Here is a 25767-nt window from a genome sequence, read left to right on the forward strand (position 1 = left end):
ACACACACACACACACACACACACACACACACACACACACATCCCCCCTCCCCCTCCAAACGCCTTCGAAGCTTATTCCCCTCCGATGCTGACGGTGGATCAAGGAGACCAGCGCATAGTACATCCGGGCCTGCAACCTATCTACATCGGCTGTCTCTCACCCTTTACCCACCCCTGTTGCTTGTCATGTGTTTCTTTGGTGTATTAAGAGTTTTTTCATGTGCTATGTGCAGAGGTGTTTTTTTCTGTTCTCAAACTGATCTCCCTGTTGGAGCTCAGTCTGGGGGGAGTTATTTTTTCTCCTTATCTTTCCTCATGTGGTGCATTTTCCATTGTTATACCTCTCTGACCTGTCTTCCCCATGTGATGTTTTTGTGTAATGTATGTATGGTCAGAGGGTAAGATGGCGCCGCCATTGCGTGCAATAGGTCGGTAACCTTAACATGAAATTTCCCCTTGTGGGACTAATAAAGGTATATCAATCAATCAATCACCCACATTTAATTTAGAACCAGCAATAAGCCCAACAAGTCTGTGAGGAGACAGTGCTAACCACTGCACCACCATGACACCACCAACACAAAAACCTGTTGATGACACAGAGTTTACACTCATGCATGTTGGTCTTACCTCTGGATGCTGAGCTGCTCTCTGATAACTTCTGCACCAGATCAGTTCTGTTCATGCGCATGAAAACTTCTCTGGTCACCTCCACAGACTGCTGACCAACTTTATCCATCATCAGATTCATTAAATCTGCTATGATTGATGACCGACTCAAGTTATATGAGAAGAATGACCGATTCCTCCAAGGAATGATCATCTGCAGGAGCCTCTTAAATTTCTTGATCTCCTCATCACTCAAATCATTCAAAGGTTCTAAAAGCAGATGTTTAACAGCTGCAATTGTTGCCACCTGGAACTATAAACACAATCACGGAGTCACATATTTATTCAAGCGCCTATTTACTAATTGCGGTATGTTTATCAAATAAAAGAGGAAAATACAAAACTGTGATCCGCTTTTATGGGTTTAAATACTTTTTCTTTACAGGCTGCAGTTCTCCTCTCATATTGTGCAGATAAAAACTGAAATATATCCATCAAGAATCTTTCCCTGATTTCACATTATCTTTCATTCTTCATTAATATTTGTAAGTAGAATAAAGTTTCCTGTTTAATCTGAAAGTGTTTGATGTTTTCAGATTTCTCTGTCCTGTTGAAGGACAAATGTACATGCTGACATTTCCTCAGCTCATCCTCAGTGGTAAAGACATCCTGACATTAGTGTTGGAGAAAATTACTGCTGAAGAAGTCAAACTGAATGAAGCTTCAGTTTGTCACAAACATCCAGCAGAAATCATGAGAAAAATGACTCAACATGAGAACTGATGATACTTTAGTACTCTGACTTTCAGCCTGCTGTCTTGTACTGAATCAGAGATGTGACATGACTCACTTTGTGGATCAGTGCAGAGCGTCGTTCATCCACAGAGTGTTTCTCTGAGGAGAAAAGTGCTCAAAGTCACTCATGACAAACACATTTAACAACTAACTGACAATTATTCAGGAAATATGACTTTGGAAAAATGGACAATATGCAGAATGACACTGAAACCTCCTCAGCAATAATAAACAGTATGAAGGACTCATTTTTACTCCTCCTCACAAAGTATTTTTATTTAATATGGTCTCATTTTTATGTATTTATTGATATTTTCTTCCAGAACAGTCATAAAATATGTTTTAAAGATGTGTTTTATTTTATCATTATTACACATAATATTATTTATAAAGTCAAAGAAAACATAAAATCAGTTTTATGATTTTAATGAGTTTTAATTATGTTGTCTTACTTCTAGGCAGTGAGCTGCAGTCTGACAGCCTCTGAGCCAGATCAGTCCTCTTCATCTTCTTTAAGACCTCCATGGTCTTCTCCACTGACTGTTGGCCGTAAGTCTGCACCATCAGAAACACTGTGGTGCTGCAGGTCTGTCCACTTGTACCACATCCATGAGAGGACTGACTCATAATTGTAATGAATTAGTTGCAGTGTCTGGATGAACTCCTCTAGCTCCTGCTCATTCAGACCATCCAGAGTTTCCAGCAGCAGCTCAATAACAGACTCCATCGTTTCTACCTGGAAAATTCAAAGAAAATGTTCATGAGATAAATGTGACATTTCTCACTTTCAGGTTTGTTTGTTTTCTCATCAACACTTTAGAAATGTAGATGTGTTTAGATGACATCATCCATCACATAAGGTGATGATGTCATTGGTCGTATTTGTCACAATGATCACAAACAGCTGATTAACAATTATTCTGCTTCTGTTAACAAGTTCAGGACTTTTCTGACCTGCTGCAGACCGACCTCACTGCACACGCTCAACTTATCAAACTTTGACTTTTCCAATCAAAATCAAATCATTTTTATTTGTTTCTATTGAAGATTTCTTTCCTGTATTTATGAAATGAAAGCTGGATGATCTGAAGTCAGACAGATGTGACATGACTCACTTTGTGGATCAGTGCAGGCCAACGTTCATCCTCAGAGTGTTTCTCTGACAGAAAAGAAACATTAAAGGTTCATTCATGACTGATTTAACATCAGTGTTAATAATCAGACACTTTGAAATAACTGATACTTTGATTTCATTCTGATGATCCTTGTAAGTTGGATTAATAACAACATTAAACTTGTTAACATGAAGTCATATTTGATGGAAAACTATCAAAGTGTGAGGAAATGATCCAGTTCTGTTTCATTCAGTAATTCTTCTTCTTCATCTTCACATCAATGAGTGTATTTATTGATTGATGTGTTTTCTGGACACTGACCTTTCTCTGTTTCCTCCACATCAAATCCTTCAGCTGATGATCCTGCAGCTGCAACACATTGAATACAAACTGTAACTACATCATACAGACACTGTGTGTGTCCTTTATGTGTGCTCATCCTGAGTATAACACTGAGTCCTGACAATAAAAAGCTTTAATATTTCACTTTTAGCGGTGCTGACCAGAGATGGGCAGTAACGCGTTACTTGTAACGCGTTACTGTAATCTGATTACTTTTTTCAAGTAATGAGTAAAGTAAGGGATTACTATTGCAAAAACGGTAATTAGATTACCGTTACTTTTCCGTAGGAAGGCTGCATTACTGTGTTACTAAAACCGTGATTTTTTTGCGAGAATGTCTCATGACAATGACGTAAGCCAGTCCGACGGCTGTGGTAGCACGTCTGTAAATCAACAATAGAAAACATGGAGCGAGGGATAGAGTACGATCGTGCAGCATTTAATACTTGGAAATACCGACATTACTTTGAATTTGACTCTTTAAAAAGCGACAAAAACATAAGCGTACGTTGTACACTCTGCATCGGAAGAAAACTTCTTTCTACGTTGAAAAATTCCACTTCCAACCTGAGGAAGCACCTAGCACGCTGCCACAAGAATGTTAAATTGACAGAAAACCCCCAGGATCCCCCCACTGACATGACCGCTGTGGCTACCACATCTACTTCCACCGGGCAAACCTCCGATGGACCCACTCCTGCTAAACAGGTTAAACTAGATGTAAGAGCAACAGGACTTAGTGCCGCTGAACTGAAGAAGCTCGTCGCTGCCTATATTGTTGAGGACATGTTGCCGATTTCCACTGTAGACTCTGAATCATTCCGACGGATCGTAGAAAAAATACCAACTAAAAGTGGTGTCATGCTGCCCCAGAGAAAGTCATTTGCAGGATAGCTTGAGAGAGAATATGACAAAATGAACTCTAACTTAAAGTCCACACTTGAAGAGGCAGAGTTCGTTTCCACCACTGCTGACATCTGGACGGTAAATAATAAAAGTTTTATGGGTGTAACAGTTCACTGGATTAATTCCACATTACAACGCAACAAGGCCGCCCTAGCATGCAAGAGAATTAGAGGCAGCCATACCTATGATGTAATTGGAGCAGAGATTGAAGAAATCCATTCATCATATGGACTACAAGGCAAAGTTATTGCCACTGTAACGGATAATGCATCCAATTTTGCCAAAGCATTCAGACTATGTCAGCCCTGTCATTTGGAGTCTGAATCTGAAAATGAAGAAGGTGATGACGAGGAACCGACCTTTACTGATTGTTACGTTCCCCTGAGGGGTCTAGGCGGTGAGGGGGATGTAACAAAAAGTATCCGGGTCAGAAAAAAGAGTCAAGGAGGCAAAAGGGTTAAATTAAATAGTTTTATTAAAGTTTGTATTAAAACTAACTAAAAGAGACGGACAAGCCGCTATCACCATTTAAAGAAAACAAACAAAACTCAGGCGTTGGTCAATAAAGTACAAAGTAAGTCAAAACGAGAGCAGCTCACTAGATACAAACACGGACAAGCAGCTCACTAGCTGAAAACCACCAAAACACAGCTCACTAGCTACAAACACCACAAACACTCAGCTCACAAGCTGTAACCACACTAATGGCACTCTGGCCCAGAGCTCACCTTTCACTGGGCTTAAATACTTTTAATTACTGACGAGAGTCAGCTGTGTAAAGGAGAAAAGGTGGCACCTCAGGCAAAAGAGATTGAAGGACACGCCCACACAGGCACCTTCAGGAGGAGGCCCTGCTAGGGCCGTAACACCCCCTCCCATAAATACAAACCTGTGGTTTGTCAAATTATTACAATAACCAAAACAAGTCCATAACCGTTTCATCACAAAATTGCAGGTTTTTCACCTACCAAACCCCATAGCAACGGTTAGGCATTTCCTGCGGAAGCTGCCAACCCCATCTCAGTGGGTTCACAACATTGACAGAGAGTGGCCCCAGACCCTCGAAACAGTGTCCCATGTGATAGCCAGGGCTTTGGACCATCACATGTGGAGAACCCAGCAGGCAGCTAGTGGGCCTTACTGAAACACTTTGCAGACGATTCCTCAAGTCACCGGTACGGGCATGTTTGTTAGCCAGGGTTGCGGGTCTTACTGGTGGTTTTATACTCTGTCTGTCCCCCTGCAGGTCATTTTGAGGACCTGGGAAATTGTCAACCAGCGGCCGCTCAGGGTTAGTTGACCTCTTACCCCGACTACATGACACTACTGAGCAGTTATGCTCCAAGTGTAGCCTTTTACTAGGCCGGGCATCCTTGTCAGTTTGAGAACCCTGACTGACTTTTCTCAAAGCAGGCCCTTTTTGCTTTAAGGGTGCTTTCTGTTTGAGTTTCAGCTTCAGCTCACAAGCTGTAACCACACTAATGGCACTCTGGCCCAGAGCTCACCTTTCACTGGGCTTAAATACTTTTAATTACTGACGAGAGTCAGCTGTGTAAAGGAGAAAAGGTGGCACCTCAGGCAAAAGAGATTGAAGGACACGCCCACACAGGCACCTTCAGGAGGAGGCCCTGCTAGGGCCGTAACACTGATGTCATAGAAGCTCTTTCAACCGCATCTGGTGATGCACAGTTTAGCCTCCCTCCACACTACAGATGTGCATCGCACACAATTAACTTGATTTCAACAAGTGATGTTGACAAACATCTAAATTCCTGTGGAGACACCAAGGCTGTATATAGGAGTAGCACTGCAAAATGTTCTGCTCTTTGGACTAAAGCAAGTCGATCAACATTAGCCTCTGAACAGGTGGAAGAAGTCAGCCGGAGGAAACTAATGGTACCGACATCCACAAGGTGGAATTCCCTGTATGAGGCCATTTCTAGAATCCTCACAATTCCCTTGAATGAACTTAATCCCCTGTGTGTAAAACTGGGAATCGAGTGCCTTAATGAAAGGGAGTACCAGTTGTTGAAAGAGTACTGTACTGTGATGAAGCCCCTGACAGTGGCTCTGGACATCTTACAAGGGGATGAGTGCACCTATGGGGCTTTACTGCCAACACTCACAAGCCTGATGTCAAAGACGCTTGCCCTGAAAGATGACCTCTCTAGAATGACAGCCAGCCTACCAGATGTCATTGTAAAGGTAAGATTATTATTAATTGCTTTGGGTGGATTTGTTAAATTTATACCATTCACAGCGGGTGGATGTTATACTTTGTTTTAAGCAGCATGTACAATTATTAAAATGATAGAATAAAAGACCAAGTATTCACCCCTTGTTAAATATCAGGGATATTGATCATCATTAATCATCATATTGTATGTTACAGGTCATCAAGACTCGTTTTGATGCTGTTCTGGATAGCCAAGAAGGACTTCTCGCAGCGGCCACTTGTCCCAAGTTTAAACTTCGTTGGGTGAGAGATGAGCATAGGAGAGAGTATGTGAAGGAGCTCCTGATAACAGAGTGTCTTAAATAGGGATGGGTATCATTTAGGTTTTATCCAATACTGGTGCCAAACCGGTACTTTTGAAACTGTGCTCAAACCAGTGCTTAAAGAATGGAGAACACAAAATTGGTCCAAAAAACCTCTCATGTTCAGCTGTTTTTTGTAAAAGATAACAATGTTAGCCTTTTCTGCAGCTATAGGGCATATATGGTATCACTCTTGGCTGGAAGCAGTGCTTAAACAATGGAAAAAACACAAACTTTGTCCAAAAACCTCTCATGTTTAACTGTTTTCAACTTTTTCTTTGGTCATTTTAGCCTTTTTGGCCAGGGTGAAGGGAGTATCTGCCATCAAACAAGAAGACAGCCGCATGTAACTACGACGGTGTTTGCTAGTTCACCTTACATGCATTAATGTAATAACGTGGTTAGCCTACTCAACGTAAATTACACACGAACAACATTAAGCTACTCACGCAGAGGAGAACGGCTGCTGCTGCCATCATCATCGTTATCATTTCTGCTACACTGGCAGGGCTAGGGACCAGGAGATGTAGATGTGCACGGTGTGAGGTCTAGCAGCAAGCTATCAAACACGGCGCATTTCTCGGCTTTTAAAAAAACGCTGTGTCGCCAGGTGTTTCATCAGATTCGAGGTGTTACCTCCTTTTACAGTATCACAGCATCAGCTTAAAGCACTTGTTGCAGTAAGTACAGCCAGACTTTTGACCGCTTCACCTTGGGCATTTTTAATGTGTAGCTCTGCTCTAAAAGAACGTACGCACCTGGGCCCGCCTACTATCCTCGGAAACATAAAATGATTGGCTAGAATTGGCTCAGGAAAAAAAAAAGCACCGAAATAAAGCACCGAAATGTGCGCTGCTTTTCGGTCTGGTTACTACCGTTTATGTCAGAACCGATGCCATCATGGAAACCGGTACCCATCCCTAGTCGTAAAGCTGCTCCTGCAACTGAGAACACTAATGTGTCCCAAATTCCAGCCAGCTCTTTTAAGTTCAGGCTATGAGCTTGAGATTCTGAATCAGTTCCCAAATCTCAAAAAGATGTACATGAAATACAACAGTCCAACTCCATCCAGTGCACCAGTGGAGTTCAGTTTAGGTGGGTTGGTGCTTTCCCCAAAAAGGAACAGAATGTCTAATAGAAGGTTTGAGAAGCTTCAAAAAACATAGGTCTTTTTCAGGGTTGCCACAAAATGAGACTGGATTAACAGCCTAAATGTAGCATGCAATAGCATTTTCTGTTTTGGTTATCTCAATATTATGCCTCTCTGCACTTTACCAACTGTTAAAAGATGTTATTGTTAATTTTATTTATTTTATTTATTTATTGCTTTATTTATATGAAAGAATGTGTGTATACACAAAAATAATTTATGTTATATGCTGGACGATGCAGAAATACAATTTAAGCCTTTATTTTCTTAAAATATGGTGTAATGTGCAGAAATATGTTTAAATGTTAAACAAATTTATTAAAGTCAAAGACTGTTGAATTTAATTTAATTTTTGTTTGATGCAGTGTTTATAAAGTTAAGATTAAAAGTAATAAACAATTTTTTAAACAGACACTTTTCCATTTGATTCACTATTATATGATGGATTATGCAGAAAAAATAGAATTGGCCCAAAAGGTCTATTGCTTCATCATGCATTCAGGTAGTGTATCATGTTTTTGAAAAGTAACTAAGTAACTAAGTAACTAATTACTTTTGAAAATAAGTAATCAGTAAAGTAATGGGATTACTTTTTGGAGAAGTAATCAGTAATCAGTAACTAATTACTTTTTTCAAGTAACTTGACCAACACTGGTGCTGACTGGGTCGGGGAACGAGTCCTGACTGTCCTCTGCGCTTATGCGCCGAGTGGCAGTTCAGAGTACCCAGCCTTCTTAGAGTCCCTGGGTGGGGTGCTGGAAGGTGCGCCACCTGGAGACTGTGTTGTCCTGCTGGGAGACTTCAATGCTCACGTGGGTAACGACAGCGAGACATGGAGGGGCGTGATTGGGAGGAACGGCCTCCCTAATCTGAACCAGAGCGGTGTTTTGTTGTTGGACTTCTGTGCAAATCACAGTTTGGCCATAACGAACACCTTGTTCGAACATAAGAGTGTCCATAAGTGCACGTGGCACCAGGACGCTCTAGGCCGCTGGTCGATGATCGATTTTGTAATCATATCATCAGACCTGCGACCATGTGTTCTGGACATTCAGGTAAAGAGAGGGGCTTAGCTGTCAACTGATCACCACCTGGTGGTGAGTTGGATCAGGTGGCGGGGGAGGATGCTGGACAGACCCGGTGCACCTAAACGCATAGTGAGGTGTGCTGGGAACGTCTAGCAGAGGCCCCAGTCCGCGAGATCTACAACGCACACCTCTGGCAGAGCTTCAACAGCATTCCGAGGGGACATTGAGTCCGAATGGACCATGTTCAGCGTCTCCATTGCTGAAGCTGCTGCATTGAGCTGCGGCCGCAAGGTGGTTGGTGCCTGCCGTGGTTGTAATCCCCGAACCAAATGGTGGACACCAGAGGTGAAGGGAGCCACCAGGCTGAAGAAGGAGTCCTATCGGGCTTGGTTAGCCTGTGGGACTCCGGAGGCAACCGACAGCTATCGACAGGCCAAGCGGCATGCGGCTCGGGCAGTGGCTGAAGCAAAAACTCGGGTGTGGGAGGAGTTCGGAGAGGCCATGGAAAAAGACTTTCGGACTGCCTCGAAGAAATTATGGCAAACCGTCAGGCGTCTCAGGAGGGGAAAGCGGTGCTCTACCTGCACTGTGTATAGTGGTGGCGAAGCGCTGCTGACCTCGACTGAGAAAATTGTCAGGCGGTGGAAGGAATACTTCGAGGACCTCCTTAATCCCACTGACACGTCTTCTGAGGAGGAAGCAGAGTCTGGGGATGAGGGGAATGATGCGCCAATTTCCGGAGGCGAGGTCACTGAGGCAGTTAAACAACTCCTTGGTGGCAGAGCCCCTGGTGTTGATGATGAGTTCCTGAAGGCTCTGGACGCTGTAGGGCTGTCCTGGTTGACACGCCTCTATAATGTTGCGTGGGGATCAGGGGCAGTACCCCTGGACTGGCAGACCGGGGTGGTGGTGCCCATCTTTAAGAAGGGGCACCGGAGGGTGTGTTCCAACTACAGGGGGATCACACTCCTCAGCCTCCCTGGGAAAGTCTATGCCAGGGTGCTGGAAAGCAGAGTTCGTCCGCTAGTTGAACCTCAGATACAGGAGGAACAATGCGGTTTTCGTCCTGGTCGCGGAACACTGGACCAGCTCTTTATCCTCTCAAGGATACTTGAGGGTGCATGGGAGTTTGCCCAACCAGTCTACATGTGTTTTGTGGACTTGAAGAAGGCATTCGACCGTGTCCCTCGGGGTGTCCTGTGGGAGGTATTGCGGGAGTATGGGGTGTCTGGCCCATCGATACGGGCCATTCTTGCTAGAGCATATAGTTTGGGCTGGACCAGGTGACCCTGAATCCTCCCTTAGTTATGCTGCAATAGACGTAGGCTGCCGGGGATTCCCATGATGCATTGAGTTTTTCCTTTCCAGTCACCTTCTCACTCACTATGTGTTAATAGACCTCTCTGCATCAAATCATATGTTATTAATCTCTGTCTCTCTTCCACAGCATGTCTTTCATCCTGTTTTCCTTCTTTCACCCCAACCGGTCGCAGCAGATGGCCGCCCTCCTGAGCCTGGTTCTGCCAGAGGTTTCTTCCTGTTAAAGGGAGTTTTTCTTCCCACTGTCGCCAAAGTGCTTGCTCATAGGGGTCATATGATTGTTGGGTTTTCTCTGTATTTATTATTGTGCTATCTACTGTACAATATAAAGCGCCTTGAGGCGACTTTTGTTGTGATTTGGCGCTATATAAATAAAATTGAATTGAATTGAATTGAATTCGATCCCTATACAACCGTTGCCAGAGCTTGGTTCGCATTGCCTATAATAATAAGTCGGACTCATTCCCGGTGAGTGATGGGCTCCGCCAAGGCTGCCCTATGTCACCGATTCTGATCATATGGACAGGATTTCTAGGCGCAGCCAAGTGGCGGAGGGCTTTCACTTCGGTGGCCTCAGAATCTCATCTCTGCTTTTTGCGGATGATGTGGTTCTGTTGGCTTCATCAAGTGAAGGCCTCCAGCTCACACTAGAACGATTCGCAGCCGTGTGTGAAGCAGCGGGAATGAGGATCAGCACTTCCAAATCTGAGGCCATGGTTCTCAGCAAGAAAAGGGTGGAGTGCCCACTCCGGGTCGGGGATGAGTTCCTGCCCCAAGTGGAGGAGTTCAAGTATCTCGGGGTCTTGTTTGCGAGTGATGGGAGAAGGGAGTCGTAGATCGACAGACGGATTGGTGCTGTGGCTGCAGTGATGCGGACTCTGCACCGGTCCGTTCGTGGTGAAGAGGGAGCTGAGTGTAAAAGCGATGCTCTCAATTTACCAGTCGATCTACGTCCCTACCCTCACCTATGGCCACGAGCTGTTGGTAGTGACCGAAAGAACGAGATTGCGGTTACAAGCGGCGGAAATGAGCTTCCTCCGAAGGGTGGCTGGCCTCTCCCTTAAAGATTGGGTGAGAAGTTCGGCCATCAGGGAGGGGCTCAGAGTAGAGCCGCTGCTCCTCCACATCGAAAGGAGCCAGCTGAGGCGGTTTGGGCATCTGACAAGGATGCCTCCTGGGTGAGGTGTTCCAGGCATGTCCCACCGGGAGGAGGCCCCGGGGCAGACCCAGGACACGCTGGAGAGATTATATCTCTCGGCTGGCCTGGGAACGCCTTGGTGTTCTCCCGGATAAGCTGGAGGAGGTGGCTGGGGAGAGGGACGTCTGGGCATCTCTGCTTAGGCTGCTGCACCCGCGGATGAAGATGGATGGATGGATGGTGTTTGTACAACCTGAATTTGTTAATTTATCAACGTCTGTCAAAAATAAATCAGAGGAAACATTCCTTCATTTATAAATGATAATAAAGTTTATATTATACAGTTCTTGTTTAGAGTTTCTCTGACAGGTTTTGATTTAATTCTTTAGATTTATTCTTTACTGTAATGTGTGAAATTTTATTTAAAATTCTTCCACACACAGTTAAGAATAATCACACGATATCTGATGTATGGATTTGTTGATTAATTTATGCAGCTTATGATCGTACAGCTGTCCTTCTTGGCCAGGACACTCTTGTAAAAGAGATTTTGAATGTCACAAGTTTATTTTTTCCTGGTTAAATAAACTTTAATGAATAAATAAAATGTATTGACATTATTACAGACACTCTGACAGATTATTTTCTCATACCTTTGAGTCCTGAGCTGCTCTCTGACAGCCTCTGCACCAGATCAGTTCTCTGCATGTCTGTTAAAACCTCCCTGATCACCTCCACAGACTGATGACCAAGTTCATCCACCATCTGATTCACTAGTTCATCTCTCATGTTTGTATACGTCTTTATTTGTGGCAGGCCCATTTTGAAGCGCGTGAACTGCAGCAACAAATTGAATTCCTCGAGATCCTTTTGATTCAAATGTCTCAGGATTTCCACAAGAATGTTTCTAACAGCTGTCAGTGCTTCTTCCTGTAAAATACAAAGGATTTATTAAGTTACTGTCATTTCACTGGTGGGAGATTTAAAGATTTATTTCTCTGAACTTTCTCGGTGTCTCTGAAGTAGACATGTAGAATATTAGAGCTGCATGATTATTGGAAAAATCAAAATCACAATTATTTTATTCAGTATTAATTATTGTGACAGAAAATTGTGCTGTGATGTAAACAGAATATTTCCACATCTGTAAAAAATTCTCCTTTCTCCTGTTCTTTTTTTAGATATTTTTTTCTTGTATGTCTGTGTGTGTGTGTGTGTGTGTGTGTGTGTGTGTGTGTGTGTGTGTGTGTGTGTGTGTGTGTGTGTGTAAAAATTTAAAGATGTCATTTCCTGTTTTTATCATCAGCAGTAGATCCTTCACTCTGTCATCAGTGGAAACATTATTGCTGCAGAGCTCCACATTAACACTGTGAGAAGCATCCAGTTTCAAAGATGCTTTGTCTGTTTCATCATGTATAATGTTCAAGATGAGGATGATTTACAGCCTGAATCTACTGAATGAAAGCTGAGTTAAAGTCACACTCACTCTCTTCAACAGTGCAGCTCCATGTTCATCCACAGAGTGTTTCTCTGAGGAGGAAAGACATTTACAATCAACTCTGAGGATTCAAACATCATCACACATCCAAGTAGAATCAGCCTTCAGAAGATACGGATGATTTAAAAGAGAAAATCATGTGAAACTAAATAAAATGACACAAGAACCCAACAAAGAAACCCTCCATCCTGTCCAACCAAAGTAACTGGGGGTTCCCAGCTGTGATAATGAGAGAGAGGGTACACCTGTCCACCTCAGGTTTTAAATAGACAGACAACCTTTCACACACACATTTAATTTAGAACCAGCAATAAAGCCAACAAGCATGTGTTTGGACTGGAAACCAGAGCACTCTGAGGAAAAGCCTGCAGGCACAGGGAGAACATGCAAACTCCACACAGAAAGGTTCCAGCCAACCAGGAGGCTCAAACACACAACCTTCATGCTGTGAGGAGACAGTGCTAACCACTGCACCACCATGACACCACCAACACAAAAACCTGTTGATGACACAGAGTTTACACTCATGCATGTTGGTCTTACCTCTGGATGCTGAGCTGCTCTCTGATAACTTCTGCACCAGATCAGTTCTGTTCATGCGCATGAAGAAGTCTCTGGTCACCTCCACAGACTGCTGACCAAGTTCATCCATCATCAGATTCACTACAGCTGCTCTGGTTGATGATGGACTCAACCTCCATGAGATATATGACAGAGTCCCCAAAGGAAAAAATATCTGTAAGAGCCTCTTAAATTTCTTAAGCTCCTCATTGTTCAAATAATTCAAAGTTTGTAAAAGCAGATGTTTAACAGCTGCCATTGTTGCCATCTGGAACAGTTAACACAAATATGGGACATCAGTTTATTTATTCAAACAAGGGCTGTTATATTGATTACAGTATGTTTATGAAAACTATGAGGAAAAATAACGTCAATCTTTAAAGTGTTTGATGTTTTCAGATTTCTCTGTCCTGTTGAAGGACAAATGTACATGCTGACACTTCCTCAGCTCATCCTCAGTGGTAAAGACATCCTGACATTAGTGTTGGAGAAAATTACTGCTGAAGAAGTCAAACTGAATGAAGCTTCAGTTTGTCACAAACATCCAGCAGAAATCATGAGAAAAATGACTCAACATGAGAACTGATGATACTTTAGTACTCTGACTTTCAGCCTGCTGTCTTGTACTGAATCAGAGATGTGACATGACTCACTTTGTGGATCAGTGCAGAGCGTCGTTCATCCACAGAGTGTTTCTCTGAGGAGAAAAGTGCTCAAAGTCACTCATGACAAACACATTTAACAACTAACTGACAATTATTCAGGAAATATGACTTTGGAAAATTGGACAATATGCAGAATTACACTGAAACCTCCTCAGCAATAATAAACAGTATGAAGGAGTCATTTTTACTCCTCCTCACAAAGTATTTTTATTTAATATGTTCTCATTTTTATATATTTATTTATATTTTTCTTCCAGGACAGTCATAAAAACTAACGATGTGTTTTATTTTGTCTTTATAAATAATATTATTTGTAATAAAGTCAAAGAAAACTTTACTTAGAAGTTTATGAGACATAAAAAAAGTTTTATGATTTTAATGAGTTTTGATTTTGTTGTCTTACTTCGAGGCAGTGAGCTACAGTCTGACAGCCTCTGAGCCAGATCAGTCCTCTTCATCTCCTTTAAGACCTTCATGGTCATCTCCACTGACTGTTGGCCGTAAGTCTGCACCATCAGAAACACTGTGTCCTGCAGGTTTGTCCACTTGTACGGCATCAATGAGAAGACTGAGTAATTTTTGTGAAGATGAATTTGTTGCAGGGTCCAGTTGAGCTCACTGAGCTCCTGCTCATTGAGACCATCCAGAGTTTCCAGCAGCAGCTCAATAACAGACTCCATCGTTTCTACCTGGAAAATTCAAAGAAAACGTTCATGAGATAAATGTGACATTTCTCACTTTCAGCTTTGTTTGTTTTCTCATCAACACTTTAGAAATGTAGATGTGTTTAGATGACATCATCCATCACATAAGGTGATGATGTCATTGGTCATATTTGTCACAATGATCACAAACAGCTGATTAACAATTATTCTGCTTCTGTTAACAAGTTCAGGACTTTTCTGACCTGCTGCAGACCGACCTCACTGCACACGCTGAACTTATCAAACTTTGACTTTTCCAATCAAAATCAAATCATTTGTTTCTATTGAAGATTTCTATCCTGTATTTATGAAATGAAAGCTGGATGATCTGAAGTCAGACAGATGTGACATGACTCACTTTGTGGATCAGTGCAGGCCAACGTTCATCCTCAGAGTGTTTCTCTGACAGAAAAGAAACATTAAAGGTTCATTCATGACTGATTTAACATCAGTGTTAATAATCAGACACTTTGAAATAACTGATACTTTGATTTCATTCTGATGATCCTTGTAAGTTGGATTAATAACAACATTAAACTTGTTAACATGAAGTCATATTTGATGGAAAACTATCAAAGTGTGAGGAAATGATCCAGTTCTGTTTCATTCAGTAATTCTTCATCTTCTTCATCTTCTTCATCTTCATATCAATGAGTGTATTTATTGATTGATGTGTTTTCTGGACACTGACCTTTCTCTGTTTCCTCCACATCAAATCCTTCAGCTGATGATCCTGCAGCTGCAACACATTGAATACAAACTGTAACTACATCATACAGACACTGTGTGTGTCCTTTATGTGTGCTCATCCTGAGTATAACACTGAGTCCTGACAATAAAAAGCTTTAATATTTCACTTTCAGCTGTGCTGACTGAAGGCAGGAGGAGGCCATAGTTACACAATCACAGAGAAATCAATGAAAAGACTTTGAATCATTTACCTCATACAGGTCGTCTGTCTCCATAGTGGAGTTTAAATCAAAGCTAACATAAAGATCTATTTACAATACAAGACTGATATTAATCAGCTCAAAATGCAAAAAACAAAGAAAAATATTTTCAAAGGAAAGAAGTTCAAAGAGCTTTAAAACAACATTTACTAAAGAAAGTCACTGATTCAATAACCTGAATATTTTAGTTTAAAACACTCAAATATGAAAACAAATCTGTTTAATTTTACTGTGTTTGTACAACCTGAATGTGTTAATTTATCAACGTCTGTCAAAAATAAATCAGAGGAAACATTCCTTCATTTATAAATGATAATAAAGTTTATATTATGCAGTTCTTGTTGTGAGTTTCTCTGATAGGTTTTAATTTAATTCTTTAAATTAATTTTTACTGTAAGGTGTAACATTATATTTAAAATTCTTCCACACACAGTTAAGAATAATCACACGATATCTGATGTATGGATTTGTTGATTAATTTATGCAGCTTATGATCGTACAGCTGTCCTTCTTGGCCAGGACACTCTTGTAAAAGAGATTTTTAAAGTCAGAAGTTAATTTTTTCCTGGTTAAACAAACTTTAATGAATTAAAAAAATTGTACTAAAGTTATTACAGAAACTCTGACAGATTATTTTCTCTTACCTTTGAGTCCTGAGCTGCTCTCTGACAGCCTCTGCACCAGATCAGTTCTCTGCATGTCTGTTAAAACCTCCCTGATCACCTCCACAGACTGATGACCAAGTTTATCAACCATATCATTCACTATTCTTCTTCTGTCATCACTCAGTTCGATTTGTGGAAGACTCTTCTGAAACCGATTGAACTGCAGGAACAACTTGAACTCCTTGAGATCCTGATCACTCAAATCCTCCAGTGTTTCTAGAAGCAGATCTGTAACAGCTGCCATTGTTGCAACCTGGAAAATTCAAAGCAAACATTCATAAAGAAAAAATGTTTCCTCACTGAGAAAATTACAGATTTATGTTTTTGTAGCTGTTTTAAAGTTTGAATGTTTTGAGCGACTTCTTTTATTATCTTATTTATTAAGATGTATTTATGTAAACACACTTTTTTAATAATGTTTGGTTTTAAATCCTAAAACATTTCTGTGTTTAATTTAATGATAAAATTATGATTTTCAAACTGCATCTTATTGAATCAAAGCTGAACTCTGCAGAGTCAGACAGATGAGACGTTACTCACTTTATGGATCAGTGCAGACAGATGTTCATCCAGATGTTTGTCTGAAAAAAAGAGAAAATAACAGAAATAGAAACAAGTGTTTAATAAAAGCTAATCGAGCTTTAAAAAAAATAAACAGAGATCAAAAAAATAAATTACATTTAAAACCTGCTGAACATCATTTTCTGCCCCTCGTCAACAATGCTCTCTTTTCTCTGTAAATCTGAATGTTTCTAATATGAACTGAAGCAGAAACACTTTAAGAACCACTTTTATCATTTTAACATGTTTTGTCTTTATTATCTTACTTTGAGCTTCTGAGCTGCTGTCTGTCAGCCTCTGAGCCAGATCAGTCCTCTTCATCTCCTTTAAGACCTCCACGATCTTCTTCACTGACTGTTCGCCAAAAGGCCTCACCATCACAAACACCACGTCCTGCAGGTCTGACATCTCAGACAGACTCGTTGGGATCAGTGAGCCACGTTTTCTTCTCAGGATCTTGATGAAGTCTTTGACCTCGCTGTCACTCAGATCAGCCAGTGTCTCCAAAAGCAGCTCAATAAGAGACTCCATCATTTCTACCTGGTAAAAACAGAGGTCACATGACAGCGATGCACAATTCAAATATCTGCTTGATTCTTAATGAACAGAAACATTTCAGTGTGGTCAAACAAAAATCATGGTTTAATCCAATTCTTTGTAAAAACCTGAAAAGATGACCTTTGACCTTCAGACATAAAGCTGCATCTTTTTTAAGGTCATGACCCGTCGACCAGATTCAGAGCAGAAAATAACGTCCATGAACATCTGGTGCTCGGTGGGTACCTGCTTGGATTAGTTTTTATTTCTTGGCTCATTTTTTCCTCTTTTTGAAGGATTTAATTTTCATGAACAGGTTTGTGACTCTGTTTTACTGCCTGACTGTAACTCTGTCAAAGACTGAGCTACAAAAACTGCAGTGAGTCTCCTGATTTTACAAACAGAGGGGAGCTTTAACTGCTCACATCTTTACTGATAAACAGAAAGACTTGAATTTAATCTGCTTTAAAATGTAAATAAGGTTTAATATTTCTATACCAATCATGTATAAGAGCTCATGTGTACATGACATAGCTGCAGCTTGAATTTCATGTGTATGATTTCTGTTTAAGATGAAGATCATTTTCAGTCTTCATCTACTGAATCAAAGCTGAACTGTGTGAAGTCGACTGATGTGACGTTACTCACTCTCTGGCTCAGTGGAGGAAACTGTTTGTCTGAGGAGAAAAGAAAGAGAAAAAGTCAGATTAGAAACTGTTTTATCATCAGGCTTTATGAGGATTTAGAACACAAAAGATTTCACATCAAAGTGACACTTAAACCTCGTTAACTCTCATCATACCCACATGTTCAACATACATGAACCACTGACTGGAGTCTCTGAGAACTCCAAGAACAATTTACTGTGAGAAGCAAACATAACAGTAAAATTCATTGCTCATCAACGCAGGATATCACATACGTAATTAATATTATCTAAAGAAAACACTGATTATGTCACGGTTCTGGGTCATTGTGACCCAGCATTTTGAGTTTCTTATATTTTGGTTTAATTTTGCATTATGGATTAATTTCTGATTCTCTTGTGCTTTGTTGATTATCATTATAAATCTATGTTTCAGTTTATTCTTGTTCTGAGGTTTTGTGTCTCATGTTCAGTGTAAGTTTAGTTCAGTGTCAAGTCTGCGTCCTTGTGAATTGTTTCTCGTTTCCTGCTTTATTGTGAAGGTCTGTGTCTCATGTAAGTGTATTCAGGTTTGCAACCCTTGTCTCTTCTCGTCAATTACTTCCAGCTGTGTTCCCCACCTGTGTGTAATCTCCCTGTGTTCTTCTGTGTGTATTTAAGTCGTGTCTTCTTATGTGGTTGTCACTGGTCCAGCTGTTGATCCCCTGTTTCAACTATGAATCTACTGTGTGTTTACCCTGCTGTCTGCCTTCCTATGCCTCCATTCATCCTCCTTCATGTTTGTGTTCAGGTTTGCTGTTTTGTAGTGTAGTTTGCCCCGGTATAGTTTAGCTTTTGTTCGATTTTGCCACTTTTTACCTTGTGCTTTATTTTCAATAAACCACCTTCACATCTCAGTGAATGTCTGCAATTGGATCCTCCTTTATTTTTCCCCACACGGCTCATCCCATTCGCCATGACAGATTATTTTTGCAAAGTTACAATTAATTTGCATATTTTTAAAAGATACATTTAAATAAAAATCTATTTTTTCTTTAATCAAGCTTTTATCCAAACTAGATCCGCATTATAGCGTAGGAGCTTATTTACCATCCTTTGACTCTGGAATCATTTATTCAAGTAAATATCATTGTTGTTGCAATTATATAATGAAACCAGTCAGACTCATTTTGACTCAAGTCCACAGATACAATCTTTCCAACATGGCTGATCTATCCCTCAGCCTCCTGCTCAGACACACTCCAAAAGAAGCTCATTTCTGTTTGTATAATTAATTTCATTCTTTCAGTCACTCCTCAGAGCTCTTCACCTTTGGTGAGGGCAAATCTAAGGCTTCGGGGCCCGCTCTGTCTTCACCACAGCAGATCGGTACAGCGTCCACATCACTGCAGACACCACTAATCTATCTGTCAACCTCCTGCTGCACCCCCTGTGAATGAGACCCTGACTTCTTGGCTACATCTATCTATCTATGATGCTTTGCCTCTCCAAAGCGTGCTGCACATGCGTGTCTGTTACATGCTTCCATGATATGGGTTGCATGACCAGAGAACTCCAGCTCTCTCAGGTACAGTAGTTGCAGCTAAGTCTCCAACATTCTGATAACTTTGAGTCTGGAAAGTTCCCCATCCAGACGATGAGGGCAGTGATGGCATCTGAGTCTTTCTTCTTTATAAACACTGACAGATACTAGATACTGTGTGTTACTTTAATTTAGGACCAGCTGCAACTAAATAAAGTCTGAATAAAGTTAATAAGTCCCACGTATTAAAACTGTAAAGGTGGAATTGGCTGTTTGACTGGAGTCCTCTGAGACCTAAAAATATTTTCAAAGCAAAAATAGAAAATTATGTGAAACATTAGCAATAAACTGAAAAATTCATTAAAAAATTAAATTATAGAACAAAAACACATCTGTGAGGTATGGCATAAACATACCACAGACTTCAGTCAGTATGATGAGGGTTAATAGTGACGTAGAGCTGCTTGAAGACTTTCCAACCATGTTGAATGATGTTGGATGTTTTTGTTCTGATTTGATCAAAATACTGTAACTGAGCTTGTGTAACAGTGTTTATGTTGTATGTGATTCCATAATAACCACAATGGATTTGTGATGCTTATTGGCTCAATGGCGCCCTCTCTCAGAGGCAGTGGGTCACAGCACTGTGTGGGATCATTAGGTATCAGCAGGTGTGCGACCACTATACAGGGCATGTGACCTCTGTAACTGTCTAACTGTTAATAAGAAGAGTTTCAGTGGTTTGTTGTAATGAAGTCCTGAAACAGTCACATAATATCACTGCACACCGGCTATAAGCTGCTATTATTTTGTAGTGTGCTGTGTTTGAGCCTGTAATGAGCCAACCTGCCTGACCAGCACATATTCTGCTCTAATCCACATTATAAAAAGCAGCACTAAAATATAAACGTCTTTGTTCATCATTCACTACACAACACAGAGTCAAGTGATTTTTCTATCAGTCAGCTGAGCCTGGTTTCATATGAATGTGATAAACTATATGCAGTATTCTCACATATTTAATTCTTTGTTGTCTTATTTGTGGTTCCTGAGGTGATACCTGATAATCTCTGCACCAGATCAGTCCTGTTCATCTTCAAAGCCTTTCTGGTCTCCTCCACACTCTCTCCCCTGTACGTCTCCTCCATCAGCTCCACTACATCCTGTGTGTTTGCCGTTTTCAGTCGGCTCTGTGACATCAGTTGGAGATCTTTCTCTGCTGCAATGTGTGACTTGAACTCAGCAAAGTCCTCTGGACTCAACCGGTTCAGTCTTTCACTGAGCCTCTTCTTAGTCATCATAGTTACCACCTGGAAAATGAATAAATCATATTATACATGAAGGACAGCACGTCTGCTGTTTGTTCATTTGATGGATGGAAACTGACTGCTTTGTATTTCACTAATGACAACATTACTGACATGGACGTTTGTTACTTTTCTATCACCCAAATGAAAAACTGTGATTGGACGTGAACGTCAAACTTCAGCTTGAAACTTGAATAAAATTGAGAGGATTAGTTTTTGTCCCTAAAAGGACGTCGAGTTGTTTCTAAATAGATGCTGAAAAAGTTACACTGTGAAGTCATAAATGAACCAGTACAACGCACAACAGTCTCATTTTCTAGCCAAGTGACTAACAAACGCAAACAGACATTTTCACTATTCCTGCTAATTGATGTTATCTTGTTGTATCTCTGTTGTGGTCAGTGCTATCCTCTATGCTGTTGCATGCTGGGGCAGCAGGATGAGGGTCACAGATGCCAACAGACTAAATAAACTGATCCACAAGGACAGTAACGTTGTGGGGATGGAGCTGGACTCTGTTAGGGTGGTGTCTAAGAGGCAGATGTTGTCCAAGATAAGGACAATCATGGATAATACCTCCCACCCACTCCATGACACGCTGGCTAGTCACAGGAGCACGCTCAGTGAGACACTGAGATTACTAAAAAGCACCACTGGACAACACAGGAAATCATTCCTGTCCGTGGCCATCTCTCTGTACAACTCATCCATCTAACACACTGTAAACACTGCAATAGCTACACCCTTTTTACACACGCTCTTTTTTCGTCAATTTTCTTGATATTTATTTATAATCACCTTTGTTGTTCCTTGATATTTATAATTGAGTGATCTGCATACATTAGTGCTATTTCTTAAATGTGTAAAATGTGTAATATGATGTAATGTTTGGAGTTTAGTCTGTTACTATTTTTACCATTTCTTCTTCCACATTATTTCCTCAGGGATTAATAAAGTATTCTGATTCTGATTGTTTCAGGATGACCTGCCATTATCCAATGACACATCTGCTTACCTGCATTTTTGCTCGTTTCTCTTTCTCTTCTTTTCTCTTTTTTCTAAACTGAGCTCCTGATGGCTTTCAACTTTTCTTGTCCATCTTCAATTGGTTTTAATTTTGCACTCCAGTATGAACACCCATCCCCCAACCGAGGATCACCACAACACAGGGGTGGGCAATCTCAGTCCACGAGGGCTGGTGTCCCTGCAGGTTTTAGATGTGTCCTTGAACCCACACAGCTGATTTAAATGGCTAAATTAGATCCTCAACATGTCCTGAAGTTCACCAGAGGCCTGGTAACGAACTAATCATGTGATTCAGGTGTGTTGACCCAAGGGGAGCTCTAAAACCAGCAGGGACACCGGCCCTCGTGGACTGAGATTGCCCACCCCTGGTCTAGGGTTTATTTCTGGGATTTCGCACAATCCAGGATTCAAATCATGAATACACAATGGACTTGGATTTACAACACTATAAATGATATGTGCTCTCCCCTGTCTCCCCTTGTTTGTTTACTTGCACTGCTGTAACTGGAGCCTCTTCATCTCGTCTCTCTATATTATGGGTGGGCAATCTCGCCGGTGTCCCTGCAGGTTTTAGATCTCACCAAGGGCGTAGATTTGGCATGGACGGAAGGGACATGTCCCCACCAATATCCAGTGATTATTGAATCGCTGGATATTGAATTGTAATTTTAAATGGTTTAAAAGCATGTAGAATAGCATATGTAGGCAAGTATGTGTGTCCCCTTTATCAAGAAGCAAAGACAAAAAGGGAAAAGAAAAGAAACAGGGCAGGGTTCGGTGGTTGAATCATCCGTCCCCACCAATGCCAAAACCAAATCTACGCCCTTGGATCTCACCCTGGGTTAACACACCTGAATCACATGATTAGTTCGTTACCAGGCCTCTGGAGAACTTCAGGACATACTGTATGTAGCGGAGATGACAATAAAGTTTACTTTGACTTCAGCAGCGAGCAGGCGCACCGAGGGCTCTCGCGCTCACTTTTCCCGAATTTCGAAAAACATCGGTGCAAATTATAAGTCTGTATCATAATGTCTGCTGTTTTCGTGTTTGTTGGTTTGTTTTTATTTTGTTTTATTTTGCGAGTTGGTTATTAGATGCTGCTCCAGCCAGCCAGAGAATCCCCCGCCGCCCCGCCCTCTCCTCCCTGTGCAGCAAACAGCAGGTGCACCTCGCCTTTACTCCCCGCAAATAGGCAATAGAAAACCATCGGTGCCCATGCAACCCCCTAAACGCTCTGGCATGATGTCAGGGCAGCACCAGTGCGAGCAACTTTTTTTGCCCATGCCCGTGATCCCGCCCCCACCACAATGCCGCCCTAGGCAACCGCCCATGTCGCCCATATCAAAAACCGCTACTAGCCGCGCTTACCTTCAATAATTCATGTAAAATCTGAACACCTGGAATCACCGCTGATGGAAAATCATTCTTCAGTGTTTGTGAAGCAGCTTAGTGTGAGGCACTGTTCTCCCGCTGCTTTCTCTCACTTTCTCTTAACGATGAAGCTGAAAAAACTTCCGCTTCTCTCTCTCTCCTCCCAGCTGTCAGCCCGCCCTCATCAACGTTACCTTTGGCTCAGGTACAAGGGCGTAGATTTGGTTTTGGCATTGGTGGGGACGGATGATTCAACATCCGATCTCTGCCCTGTTTCTTTTTTTCCTTTTTGTCTTTGCTTCTTGTTTAAAAAAAGAAAAGGAAAAAAAAGAAGGAGAAATATACTTGCCTACATTCTACATGCTTTAAAAACATTTAAAATTACAATTCATAGTTTTATATGTGAATTATATAATGTTAAATTACTATTAAACAAATGACTGACTAAGAATTTTAGACTTTAGTTTACTTCAGCCATATTCCATACATCAGGTATCATACAAAAATAAAAATAGCTTCAAATACAGTCATGACAATAAAAGAATATGACGTTAAGGACTTAACAACATTACTTCAGTTATATTACACCAACATCTCTTATATACATTAGCACTAAGGGAACCCTGAATGACCTGGTGGGTTTTGTCCATAAAACTACTCATGTAAGATTACCACAAAGTAAAAGATCTCTCAGCAAAATTATGCAACATTTTAGGCGCACTATACAAACATTACTGATGAGTCACTCATCAGTAATGTTTGTAGGGTGAGTGCATTTTTAAAACAGTTTGTGCAAACTGCACTACAAGGTGGAATATTTGCAAAATCATGGCTACCTCATGATATATTGTCTCAAAAATGAACCCTATGAATTTATCCATTAGGATAAAATTTTAACGTTAGACATATAATTTTAACAGCCTCTGTAAACTAATATCCTGGCTTGCTCGAGGCTGCCGTTTTCTCTGACAGTTTCAATCAAAATTAGAAATGCTACTCTGAGACTGAGATAACTAATAGAGCTGCCTGTTGTGCAGTTAATTTCCAAAACACGTTATTCATGGTTACATACATTTTTAGGCTGATGTGGGCCAACGCCTAGCATAGCCTGTAACGTTATTATGACGGACACATTTTAATGAGTGAACTCCTCCTCGCAGCGCAGGATTGCCTCTGCTAAAACTAAACAGAGCTCCCTGAAAGGCACAGACAATATCATTGGCAATATTTGTCACATGAGGTAGGACTCCAGTAGAGAACATAATTTTACTCTTTCTGCACCGCTGCGTGAATGAGACGTTGACAGATCGTTATTTCTTTCTGTCGGGTTTGTTTTTCTTTACTCGAAGAGATCAAATTATAGGTGGGGACAATTCAATAATCGCTGGATATTGGTGGGGACATGTCCCTTCAGTCCATGCCAAATCTACTCTCTTGCTCAGGTATGATTAGACAGAGTGACGTCTTATCTCTTTAATGAGCCTCTGTATCTCCAAGGCAACAATGACGGATACAATGAATTTAATAAATATTGAATTTGCTGTATTTTTGCTGCACTATGCTGCTATTCGTATTTGTATGTACTGTATAGGCAGGCATGTGTGTGTGCGTGTGTGTCTGCGGGTGTGGCTGTTTCCTGTAGGCTGGGTGACAGGCACCAACAGGCCTGGTGGGTGTGGCCCTGCTGGAGGGCTGGCCACACCTGAACACCATGCCATGCTCCTGCTACTGATGAGGCTCATTGGGGGAGCTATTTAAGAGTGTGATGGAGCTCCCTCCAACGTGGGATTATTGCGTGAGACTCCACGTCAGTCTTCAAGCTCAGTTTTAAGTCAGTGTGTGTAAGCCTGCAGGTGTGTGGTGTCTTTACAGCTGCTTCTATTGTTTCCCCAGGAGGAGTGTGGAACGCCAGACAGCAGCAAGCACAGGGAGTGCTGAGACACGGGAGTGGAGAGCACAGAACACAGACATTTTGGGTGAACACACGACACGGCAGTCAGGGGAACGAACGGGGATTTATTCTGTGGATTATTGCCTGCACTGTAATAAATTGCGCTGTTTCATCATAAGAGTCCTGCGATTTGGGTCCTCATACCCCACAGTCTGCCACTTTTTACTTTCTGTAAGAAGATGTTTACTTTTTATTTAATAAATATATAAATTACAATGTATGAATGACTCTCCTCAAAGCAACAAATGACAGGAAAACCATATTTGGTAAATTATTCAATTGAGTTAACAAAAAATGAATAAACTGAGCTGAAATAAGCATCAGTCACAGATTAACTGGGCCTAAACCTGTTAGGTTTTACAAAACTCTGTTCCTTTAGGCATGTGATTTACCACAGACAGTGCAGAACTTTCATAGCTGGGAGAGGCTAAATGTAATCTCCCATCATGCCTCTGAAAAATTATGTTTCATGTTGAGTTTAAGGGAATTGTTCCTGTTATGGTTATGTAGCTCTTTTAGTTTGTTCCTGTCAGCGGTGAAGTGTTGTTTAACTTCCTCTGGCTGTGGTGGAAATGAGATGTTACACCACGAGGGAAGTTATGTGCAGGTTCACTGACCGTTTTGGAAGCACCATGATAGTTTTTACATGAATGCCAAATAAAAATATAAAAGTTATCCTCTTGTTAAATTAGATCAAAGCAATATCACAAACTTCAGTAATATATTATGTTTCTTCAGCTCTCTACAATTTAGTCTCCGGTGTAAACTCGGCGGGTTACCTGTGATTTTCTGAACAGACGACAGGAGGTGGAAATGCAACACGAAACATAAGGACTACCGAAGCCAGTAACCAAATTTT

The 25767-nt window shown here is 41.2% G+C and overlaps 1 protein-coding gene across 1 annotated transcript in view; it reads right to left on the reverse strand.

Annotated features, from left to right (window-relative positions):
- LOC116320693 overlaps window positions 1-23095 on the reverse strand; it is a 147166-nt gene extending 124071 nt beyond the window's left edge. The window contains exons 1-13 of the mRNA XM_039619896.1: window positions 22955-23095; window positions 20311-20560; window positions 17731-17759; window positions 16812-17085; window positions 16525-16565; window positions 15964-16237; window positions 15061-15108; window positions 14728-14771; window positions 14069-14354; window positions 13654-13697; window positions 12983-13268; window positions 12428-12471; window positions 11595-11871 (exon numbers count right to left, since the gene is read on the reverse strand). Coding sequence (XP_039475830.1) covers window positions 11595-11871; window positions 12428-12471; window positions 12983-13268; window positions 13654-13697; window positions 14069-14354; window positions 14728-14771; window positions 15061-15108; window positions 15964-16237; window positions 16525-16565; window positions 16812-17085; window positions 17731-17759; window positions 20311-20551 — 1888 coding nt within the window. The 5' untranslated portion in view covers window positions 20552-20560; window positions 22955-23095. The remainder of the gene's footprint in view (window positions 1-11594; window positions 11872-12427; window positions 12472-12982; window positions 13269-13653; window positions 13698-14068; window positions 14355-14727; window positions 14772-15060; window positions 15109-15963; window positions 16238-16524; window positions 16566-16811; window positions 17086-17730; window positions 17760-20310; window positions 20561-22954) is intronic.
- Between the last annotated feature and the right edge of the window lie 2672 nt (window positions 23096-25767).

This window comes from Oreochromis aureus, linkage group 11 (genome assembly GCF_013358895.1).
Source record: "Oreochromis aureus strain Israel breed Guangdong linkage group 11, ZZ_aureus, whole genome shotgun sequence".
Lineage (NCBI taxonomy): Eukaryota > Metazoa > Chordata > Actinopteri > Cichliformes > Cichlidae > Oreochromis > Oreochromis aureus.